Consider the following 11,749-nt stretch of genomic DNA (forward strand, 5'->3'; position numbering starts at 1 on the left):
CTCTCTCTCTCTCTCTCTCTCTCTCTCTCTCCTCTCTCTCTCTCCACCTCCCTCCCCCCAGTTGATGTATGACTCATATGGACTGAGCCTGCGAGTGGTATAATTCAGGTCCTGACAGGTAGCAATCACTAAAAGGCTGGGAATGGAGCCAAGAGCTGGTGGCAGGCAGGCGGCGAGGTGGGGGACATAGTGCTGCAGAATGGCCTCTCAATGTGGAAAGTGAGGACAGCCTGCCTAGGCATTGAGACAGAGCCACTCCACACACACCTAGTATTTGCGTTGCCTTTGTGAGAGCTGCTTACAGCAGGCTTTTATTCCATCCAAGCTGTTGTCTTTTCTCACTTAGAGATTGTGGTCGGGTGTACGTTGGGTTGTTTTACTCCGATACAATAAATTGTGTGTAATAAATTTTTGTATTATAGTATTTAACACCATGGGAACATGCATCCGATCCTGACACCAATCATTTTTAATTCTTAGTGATGATCACGTCTTTTCATTTATTAGCGATATATGGTGTATACTTGGCATCTAGGTTTCTTACTTATGGGTTGCACAAATTGGGATATGGGGGAGGGGAATACTAGTATTATGATAGTTAAAAAACGGTCGTATTTTTGCGGACATTACTGCAGTATTTACTGTATTATTTCTGTGAACTGTAGTATACTGTAGTATTTACTGTAGTATTTACTGTAGTATTCTACAGTATACTAAAACATTCTATAGTAAGTAGATGGGCCTTGAAGAATCATATTCTTGTTTATCTAACCAATAGATGGGCCTTGAAGAATCCTGTTCTTGTTTAGTTAACCAACAGATGGGCCTCGAATAATAATATTCTTGTTTAGCTAACCAACAGATGGCCCTTGAAGAATCATATTCTTGTTTAGCTAACCAACAGATGGACCTTGAAGAATCGTATTCTTGTTCAGTTAACCAACATATGGACCTTGAAGAATCGTATTCTTGTTAAGTTAACCAACAGATGGGCCTTGAAGAATCGTATTCTTGTTTAGTTAACCAACAAATGGATCTTGAAGAATCGTATTCTTGTTTAGTTAACCAACAGATGGGCCTTGAAGAATCATATTCTTGTTTAGTTAACCAACAGATGGGCCTTGAAGAATCGTATCCTTGTTTAGTTAACCAACAGATGGGCCTTGAAGAATCGTATTCTTGTTTAGCTAACCAACAGATGGGCCTTGAACTGTGTGGGAGGCTCATGTCATTTTGTCCTCTACTCTCAAGTTTCAGGTTGTATTAGTCGTATGTAGAGGATACTCATGGTATACACAGCCCAAGCAAATGCCTACTTGCAGGTTCCTTCTCAACAATGCAAAACAATAAGAAATAATAAAAGATAAGAATACTAACATAAAGTAAATGGCTCAGTAGAATAGAATAAACATTGTAGCATAAGTATAATACAGAAAGGCACAATTTATAGTCCAATATCTACACATGTTTTGGAGAAGTGGGGATTGGGGGGCAAGTCTTTAAATTGTGCACTATTTAGCAATGATTTTTGCTATACATGATGTTAATCTAAGGGTATGAGGGGTTTGTTTGTAGTCTATTTCTGTTTACGGATATATCCATAACTGTTTTCAACTGTGAATCTCATCCAGATGTCTTTTTATGATTTATGCTTTTTTCTATGAGGCACTATACTACCTCTTCACACAACACTATGACATGAGGTTCTTCCATCCTCCTCAATCTCCTCTGCTGCTACGATGACAAAGATGACATTTACACTGGTCGCCTGTGTGTGTCTGTGTTTATATATGTGTGTGTGTGTGTGTGAATGTGTGTGTGTGTGTGTGTGTGTGTGTGTGTGTGTGTGTGTGTGTGTGTGTGTGTGTGTGTGTATGTGTGTGTGTGTGTGTGTGTCTATGTGTGTATGAGGACTTTTTTGCATCTGTGATGTTATAGGTTGGCTGATGACATTGGTCTGATGGATGTTCTTGTTCAGACACATCTGAGGACCTGAGCTGAGGAGGACTCATCCTGACCAAAGATGTTCTATTATATTGACAAGATATTTGAGTGACCGCTCTAACAATGGAAATACATGTCGTCAAAGATCGAAGGCAGGCGGGAGGAGGCGAGATCAGGTGGGACCATTCTAACCAATGAGAGGGCAGGTATGCGTGTGAACAACAGGCACAACTCTGATATAAAATCAAATTTTTCAAAGTTGCCAAAATGCCAAGTGCATCCACTTATATCAGTGCATTCTTAACAACCTAATCATTACGAAACTTCTATTCGATCAAATAAGCCTCACATAGCAAATTAACAATTACATTTTTTTGTGACCAAATTCGACACTCTATCATTGACCTACATACAAAAATTCCTTACTTTGTGGTCTTATTTTCGTGGACAGATTTTGGGCGGAGTAAACCCTCTTGCTTCGCCTCTTCCTCTCAGTCCTGACTCATGATTTCACTAGTACTTCCTGGAGCCATTATTCTCAGCCGCACCATTGCAGCATGGGAAATGTAGTCAAGGCTGACTGGAAATGTATTCAACGCATGGATCTGCTTTTTATCTGTCCATATATTCAAAATAGTAAATAAACGGCTAATATTAAACACATATTCAAATCAAATACTCAGACCAATCAAGCATGAAATTCCACAGCATTCATTATTTGTCTTCAGGAATTGTAGTAAATTACTGCAGCCTGTTGGTTGTTGTCTGTTCGTGTTAGATAGCCAGAGAATCTCAATCACAGTGTTCTACAGGCACATATTGTGTGTTGCCTATGCAGTAGGGAGGAACAGAGGATGTCTGCGCTGCAGTATGACATCCAGAGCCCTCCAGAATGCAGAACACCAGCTCTGCTTTTGTTAGGCTTTTGGGGAGGGAGAAAGGGAACGAGGGAGGGGAGAAGAGGAGAGAGGGAGATGTCTGTCAGACTCAGAATCACTGCTTTCTCTCCCTCTCCCTCTCTCTCTCCTTCTCTCTCTCTCGCGCGCGCTGTCAGTCTGCTCGGATGGCAAATCCCACTCCTGAGGGGGAGATCACCATGGTGACAGCGCTGTGCCACACATGCCTGTGGATGCTGCTGCACTATAGGGCACATAGAGCAGGGCGCTCCTATGGCAACTCATATACAAGGAGCGCCGCGCGCCGCTGTCGCCCACACGATCCTGTGGTGCCATGAGCCGTTATGGCAATGTGCAGCTAGTGAACAGTGTTAATGATGGGATGGAAACAGCCGGAACATGCCTTTGGTAGCCCAACCAATTAAAGGAGGTAATGTTGCAACAATTCAGAAATTCAGCTAAATGAGATTAGCAATTTATACAGCACCAGTCCCATTGAACATTTTGAAATTGTTAGCTAGAAAGAGATTTATGTATTTTCTGCTTTGACAGAGCTAGATTTGATATGCCTCGATAGAGGCTACTGATAGCAGTAGCTCCATAAAATGTTAAGGTTCTAAAAGGCTCTAGCTTTGATGATTTCCTGTAGGCATTTGAGGAGTTAACCAGAGGATTTGTTCTACAGGAGATTTCTCTGAGGGAAGTCATTATTATCTCCACAGCACTGAAAGCCTCATAGACATCTCTTATACCCCTCCATCCCTCCCTCTCTCTCTCTCTCTCTCTCTCTCTCTCTCTCTCTCTCTCTCTCTCTCTCTCTCTCTCTCTCTCTCTCTCTCTCTCTCTCTCTCTCTCTCTCTCTCTCTCTCTCTCTCTCTCCCTCCACATAATTACAGCACAATCCCTCTCCAACATGTCTGCAGTGTTCCCTTATTCAAATGTGGCTTAATTACCTGTGGAATTTTAATTGGTGTGGCCTGCCTGTGGGAGACGTTGAGGTGTCCAAGGTCATACTGAGCCGAGCATACACACACACACACACACACACACACACACACACACACACACACACACACACACACACACACACACACACACGCAAGCAAGCAAGCAAGCACAAGTACGCTAGCACGCAAACACACACGCACACACACACACAGGCACGCGTGCACACACACACACACAAACACACACACACACACTGAGACAGACGACAGTCTGCACCCACAAGCTGTTTGCCTGACAGCTATAGGATAAATAATATCGGTTAACCCAGAACTAAAGTCTTGCGTAATTTGTCAGATGCTCGATTAAGTTCTGGGTCCATACATGTTAAGAGAAGAGATTGGAACCAGAACAAAGAGCTCAACCCTTTCTCTTTGCAAGTTACAGACAAGTCTATGGGCCAAATGTCCCCTCCCCTTCTGAAATTCGAAAGATGCTAACACCTGCGAAATCTTGATTTGTCCAAAGCACCGGAATTAATGCTGCTCGTTATCTCACGCATCCCGTTGTATCATGACAGATCTACAGTACCATTTATGTTTACGTGGTCTGTCCACAAGAGATGATAGGATAAAAGGAAGAGAGGAAGAGAGGGATCATACGAGGAGAAGACACCAGGGCAAAATAAATGGCTAATGAACGCAAATGAAAATGGATCCCTCTCTGATCACAGCCTGTGCTTTCCCTGCACATCTTTGGCATCTTCTTTTTGTTGTTACTCTCTAGTCTGTATAGCTGAATCGACAATAGGAAATGGATCTCCCAGTTGCGCATGTGATACGTTGTGTGTGGGGCGGTTCTCTGTGTGTACCCTAATTGTTGTGTTTAATTCAAAATGGAGCAGAGATGGAGAGGCCCAATAGCAGGGAATGTGTTGTTGTTGTGCCGATTGCCGGTGGTCCTTCAGTCCGACCGAGACTGATGATTTGCACACATTAAGGCAGGCTAGGCCGGATCTTTTGGCTGCGTGGGAGGGGGGATAAACGGCGGTAAAGAGAGTACAAATGTGGGCCATTTCACAGCCCGATGACTCCTAACCAAGCATGTGAGCTGCATGCACGACTGTGAGGAAAATATACAGGACGGATGGCATCTACACAGTATAACCGGCGTTCATAGTCAAGTTTTTATGTTTTGATACACATACAGAAGAAAGGCATTGGACAATGTATGATTGTTTGACTGGAAATTCTCTATATAGAGACAATGACAATACATTTGAAATCTCACTATGTCTGACCAATTGTAATTGTTATAGCTGCATTGTCCGCACCGGAGTTTCAGGTGTGGTCCTACTTTTCTAGCCTGGAATCCACACTGAACATCGCTCTGTTTTACTATTGTTTCACTTCAAGAATAATGAAACAGATGATATTGAGTGTGGATTCCAGGCTACTACTTCTAGTCTACATCCACACAAAGAATTGTGGCATATCATCACTGTCTATTCTAGTCTCATTGATAAAGAACACCAACCTTCTACTCTCCCTTCCACACTACAAATAAGCCCTTTCATATGGAAATAGAGTAATTGATTTCCTAAAATCCACATTAAAACCATGCATAATTGCACTCGCTGTTTTGGAGCAATTAAAGTGGAATTTCTCAATAGCTAATGATTATTACGGGATTTGTGTAATTGAGGGCTGGTTGAATAAGCTTTTGGTTTGGAGGATGAGTCTTCTAAATTAAGTCTTCTGGGTTTCCGAAATGCAGTGGCTTTTGGGAATTTAATTGAAGTAGAGCATGCATGTTCCCATATGTACGGTATGTAAAATTGGTTTGGAAATATGTATTTCAGTTCTTGTTTAGTTGACATTATGCAATGATTGACTTCATCACTATGCTGTTAGACAGTAATATGAAATAGAAATCATGTAATTTACATTGTGCCAGATTGCCGATATACTGCATCTCTGTATCTCTATATATCTCTAGATATAGAACACTTACACTACTGGTCAAAAGTTTTAGAACACCTACTCATTCAAGGGTTTTTCTTTATTTTTACTATGTTCTACATTGTAGAATAATAGTGAAGACATCAAAACTATGAAATAACACATATGGAATCATGTGGTAACCAAAAAAGTGTTAAACAAATCAAAATATATTTGAGATTTGAGATTCTTCAAATAGACACCCTTTGCCTTGATGACAGCTTTGCAGACTCTTGGCATTCTCTCAACCAACTTCACCTGGAATGCTTTTCCAACAGTCTTGAAGGAGTTCCTACATATGCTGAGCACTTGTTGGCTGCTTTTCCTTCACTCTGCCGTCCGACTCATCCCAAACCATCTCAATGTGGTTGAGGTCGGGGGATTGTGGACACCAGGTCATCTGATGCAGCACTCCATCACTCTCCATCTTGGTAAAATAGCCCTTACACAGCCTGGAGATGTGTTGGGTCATTGTCCTGTTGAAAAACAAATGATAGTCCCACTAAGCCCAAACCAGATGGGATGGCGTATCGCTGCAGAATGCTGTGGTAGTTATGCTGGTTAAGTGTGCCTTAATAAATCACAGACAGTTTCACCAGCAAAGCACCCCCACACCAAAACATCTCCTCCTCCATGCTTTATGGTGGGAAATACACATGCAGAGATCATCCGTTCATCCACACCGCGTCTCACAAAGACACGGCGGTTGGAACCAAAAATCGCCAATTTGGACTCCAGACCAAAGGACAAATTTCCACCAGTCTAATGTCCATTGCTCATGTTTCTTGGCCCAAGCAAGTCTCTTCTTCTTTAGTAGTGGTTTCTTTGCAGCAATTCGACAATGAAGGCCTGATTCACACAGTCTCCTCTGAACAGTTGATGTTGAGATGTGTCTGTTACTTGAACTCTGTGAAGCATTTATTTGGGCTGCAATTTCTGAGGCTGGTAACTCTAGTGAACTTATTCTCTGCAGCAAAGGTAACTCTGGGTCTTCCTGTGGCGGTCCTCATGAGAGCCAGTTTCATCATAGCGCTTGGATTGACTGACCGTGTCTTAAAGTAATGATGGACTGTTGTTTCTCTTTGCTTATTTGAGCTGTTCTTGCCATAATATGGACTTGGTATTTTACCAAATAGGGCTATCTTCTGTATACCCCCCTACCTTGTCATAACACAACTGATTGGCTCAAACGCATTAAGAAGGAAATAAATTCCATTAATTAACTTTTAAGAAGGCACACCTGTTAATTGAAACGCATACCTCATGAAGCTGGTTGAGAGAATGCCAAGAGTGTGCAAAGCTGTCATCAAGGCAAAGGGTGGCTATTTGAAGAATCTGAAATATATAAAATATATTTTGATTAGTTAAAACATTTTTGGTTACTACATGATTCCATATGTGTTATTTCATAGTTTTGTTGTATTCACTATTATACTGCAATGTAGAAAATAGTAAAAATAAAGACAAATCCTTGAATGAGTAGGTGTTCTAAAACTTTTGATCGGTAGTGTACCTTACTAAGACCATTGAACAAATCTCTATTCCTCTCCTGTTTTGTGTATAGTGTCTATGGCTGCCCCCTGGCCAAGAAGAGGAAGACCCAGGAGAAACAGCCTTTGGAGCCTGCCCCCAAGAGGAGGCCCTTCTTAACCCCTCCCAACCCAGAGGAGAACCCTGCTGCCATCTTCCCCTCCTATGAACCTGAACCCATGGACGAGGGAGAGGAGGAGGAGCAGGGGGAGGTAGACGGGGAGATCCAGGAGGAAGGGGAAGAGGAGGAAGGGGAGGAGGGGGAAGAGGGAGAAGAGATAGAGGAGGAAGGATTTTCTGAGGATAATGGGGAGCTAGGTGAGGAAGAGGAGGAAGGAGAAGAGGCAGATGAGGAGGAGGAGGAGGAGGTGGAAATGGAGGTAGTAGGGCCAGTGGAGGTGGAGCAGGTGGAGGAAGGGATAGAGGAAGATGAGGAAGCAGATGATGGGGATGATGAAGAGCAAGAGGAAGAGGATGAGGAAGAGGAACAGGAGGATGAGGGTGACGAAGATGAACATGAGGAGGAAGAGGAGGAGGAAGAAGAGGTCCAGAGTCACCATGAGCCAGGTGAGTCCACATTTCCAATGTTCTGTTTTCTGGGGAAATAAGAGGGGGTAATAGTGTTGGGTGAAGCTGGGAGTTATTTGCTACACTAATAAGCTGCCACTAGAAATTACATCCCTGAGTCAAAGATATACTTCTCATCAAAGCGATGCACCTTTGATGTGGCCAGTGAGAGCCATACCTAATCATGAAGAGATGGAGGCATAATATCCCAGAGAGAATTGAGTTGGGGAAATGGGTATGTCTGGGTGGAGGGAGAGAGGCATGATGGTCAATCTGGGAACATGTGGCCAATAGGGTCCTCAGGAGGAGAGGGGGGTGTAATAAGAGGTCCTCTACCTCCAGTGCACCAGATGAACTGCCTGCTCTCCCTCCATCAGCCCTCTCCCTCGCCCTCGCTCTCGCTCTCTCTCCGTGTCCTCAATCGTTTCTGACAGTGCCTTCAAGAGCAATCGAGAGAGGAGCTCTCTGAGTTATTAACTCCCCTTCCCCTCCCCCCTCCTACACACCCCCGTCTCAGCGGACGTGTCACATGTGCTCAGTCTCCCCCGGCCCCCTCCCCTCCCATGGAAATGGCTTCTCCCTAGGACATTTCGAACTCCCGAATCGGAACAACTCATATATCTCTCTCATTCCCTTCCGGTGTCTCAATTGCAGCTGTCCCTAAAATCAACAGTGAAACTTATTAGGTGAGGGAGTTACATGGTTCTCAGAAGCTCTGGGTTATATGTTTTGTGAAGAATGGAAGAATTAGAAAGCATTTGGTTCATTAGTCATACTATATAATTTGGATTTATTAGAGGGATTTTATACAGGCAGTGACTGGCCAAATATATGATCTACAACCAGGGCTCTAAAGTGCGACCAATTTGCAACAGTCCCAAATTCTCTCTCTCTATATATATATTTTTTTTAATGATAAGGCTTCGCTGTACTATTGTTTCCCAGGCTCAGATTCGTTAGTGTCATGCTTGCGCCATTTCTACAGCGAAAACTGCTTGTTTCTAGTCCAGACAGTTCAAAAGAGCTGGCCCATATTACCGGCGCAATGTTTTTTCTTTCTGTCAAGGATTGGGGGCCCACATTTTACACTCATAAACCATGTCGGTTCAAAAACTATTCCCCGGTTGTTAACCATTTGTTTTACACCTTGTTCAGTCATTTTTGTTAACTCATTAGCTAGCTAATAACCTGGTAACTTTATCAGTATATCCAAACATCTGGGGACACAGAAAGAAAGGAAACAGGATAGCTTCTTCAGGAGATCAATGGTCATAGAAATAATGAATGACAGAACTCGATAGGAAATAGTGCCTTTACTTCATCTGGAAAACTAATATTCCACAAATGACTTTTTCATTTCAAGATCAGGTATTTGTATCAACATTTTTAGCCTTTTCAGGGTTACATTGTCGTTTCTAGGTCGCAACATGTGCTTCAGAAGTAGCTAGAATTCATAAAGGCTATATCTCAATCGATTTAAAATATATTTTTTTCTGGTGCTCCTACATTTCATGTGCAACCAAGTGCTACCAATTATTTTTTATTTTATTTAGAGCCCTGTCTACAACATCAAACTATTAAAGGGGCAATCAGCAGTTGAAACAATAACAAATGGGTTCCCTGCCACTGTTTCAGTAAAAAGCTAAGGGATGGGGCTGGTGAAATGTAACCACTCTCAAATTCATAGAAAGAGCTGAGTACACAAGGACTGACCATCCATGATATTAAAATGATAGTTTACACCATGTTTTAAGGCTACAAAGTCTTTGTTTACATTTACTTTGTTTACAAACATTGGAGTAAAACAAGCTTATATTTTGGGTTCTGATGGTGTATGACAGTTGAACTAAGCTAATGAGGCATTTATAAGTTATATTAAGTTATAAATCCAAAAACGGATGTAGCAACTGCAGATTGTCCCTTAAAGCGCTCTAACATAATCAATTTAATGTGATCATTAATATCCAAACTAATATACAGTAATACATTGAGGCCATTTAACGGTAGTCAGTAAAAATCACATAACTGGCAGATCAAAGTAGAGGGAGATCAAAGTAAAGGGAAGTTTTTGAAAAATGTTGAATTTCATATTAATATTCAAAATAATTAAACTATGATGGGCTTGTTCTTCATCTATCCAACTATAGTAAGGGCTGAAAGGTCTATCCTTCCTTTCCTGACCATAGAGAACCGGTACAAAAATGGCGGACAATCAAAGCATCATCCTATGGGACAGAAGGATAACAACAACAACAACAGTGGCCCTGGCCCTAACGTCGGCCCTAATGGTGAAGAGTATGAAAACTATGACGAGCTGGTGGCCAAGTCCCTTCTCAACCTGGGGAAGATCGCAGAGGATGCCGCCTACCAGGCCATGACCGAGTCAGAGATGAACAGCAACTCCTCCAACAGCGCCGGCGAGGACGATGATGATGATGATGAAGAGGGTAGCGAGCGCCGCGGGGGCAGGAAGGGCAAGCTGAGCGTGGATCTGGACAGCGATGTGGTCAGGGAGACGGTGGATTCGCTCAAGCTCTTGGCGCAGGGCCACGGCGCCGTGCTCCCCGACGACGGATACCCAGAAGGCACCGGGGTGGAAGATGGTGGGCATCCCAATGGGCGACCCCACCACCATGGCGTCAGGGGTCAGGCTGAGGAGAGCGAGGAGGAGGTGTGTCTCAGCAGTCTGGAGTGTCTGAGGAACCAGTGCTTCGACCTGGCCCGCAAGCTGAGCGAGACGTCGCCTTCCGACCGCCCTGGACACCCCGGCCTGCAACACCACCAGGCACATCAGAACCACCACCCTAACCAGTCCCACCACCACCTGCAGCATCAAACCGGCCACCACCACCACCAGGCTCAGCACCAGCCTCCGGCTCAGACCCACCACCTGCCCAGGTACTCTGAGAGCTGCCAGGAGGGCCAGCAGCAGGGCCAGCAGCCAGATGAGCGTGGGTCCCTGGAGCGCAGCTACTCGGACATGGTCAACCTGATGAAGCTGGAGGAGCAGCTGAGCCCGGCCTCCAGGGGGGGCTACTCGGCCAGCTGCCAGCAGGACGGTGACGAGGACACCACGTCGGTGGCCTCGGACCGCTCGGACGAGGCCTTCGACATGACCAAAGGCAACCTGTCCTTGCTGGAGAAGGCCATCGCCATGGAATCAGAGCGAGCCAAGGTCATGAGGGACCGCATGGCCTCGGAGGGACATCATATGGTGGCCCGAAGGGACAATCATCATCACCACCACCACGGCCATGGCGAGCACAGCCCCAGACAGAGCAGCGGGGCGGAGGAGCGCAAGTCCAGAATGCACCACGATGGGTCAAAGAGAGCATACTACCCTAAAGGTAACCACTCCCTGAAAATCTCAACACACCCCATTCACGACATGTCAGCTAGTATCCTCACCCTGTTGTGTACAGTATTGATGATCCACACAGTGCTAACTGCATTTCAGTCAATCTGGACAGCGTCTATATTAAATTAACTCTCAAAGGCTAACAGGCCCTTGCCTACTGACAGTGTTTCAACAGGCGCCAATAGGCCCCACAGTAACAGACTTACGTAACATCAAGCAGTATAACTGATGTCTTATTTCACTCATTAATCTAATAACATTGGACGTTTGCTTGACCCCTGCCCAGTAGTTCAGCTCCTCCCTGGGAGTAGATGGACACATTTCCCCTGGCTGGTCTCAACGCTGCATATTGCAGTGGCAGCAGCAGCATCGACTGCAAACTTATGTTGTTAAATAGGCCGGCATGCTAACATCAGAGCCTTGGCTTGTCAGGCATGAGTAATGGCAATCTGCAAGGCCCGTTAGGACAGCAAATCACATCTGCGGGATTCCATCCACGGCCTATTTCT

General features: G+C 44.3%; 1 protein-coding gene across 10 annotated transcripts in view; it reads left to right on the forward strand.

Moving 5' to 3' along the window:
- Positions 1-11,749, forward strand: part of myt1la (myelin transcription factor 1-like, a) — a 55,391-nt gene that overhangs the window by 17,802 nt on the left and 25,840 nt on the right. For 9 of the 10 annotated variants that reach the window (XM_045211342.1, XM_045211341.1, XM_045211346.1 and 6 more), the window contains exons 6-7: positions 7,350-7,882; positions 10,030-11,229. In XM_045211342.1, the coding sequence (XP_045067277.1) occupies positions 7,350-7,882; positions 10,030-11,229 (1,733 nt within the window). The remainder of the gene's footprint in view (positions 1-7,349; positions 7,883-10,029; positions 11,230-11,749) is intronic. The other variant, XM_045211345.1, reaches the window with a different exon arrangement.

This window comes from Coregonus clupeaformis, chromosome 36, assembly GCF_020615455.1.
Source record: "Coregonus clupeaformis isolate EN_2021a chromosome 36, ASM2061545v1, whole genome shotgun sequence".
In the NCBI taxonomy this organism is placed as follows: domain Eukaryota; kingdom Metazoa; phylum Chordata; class Actinopteri; order Salmoniformes; family Salmonidae; genus Coregonus; species Coregonus clupeaformis.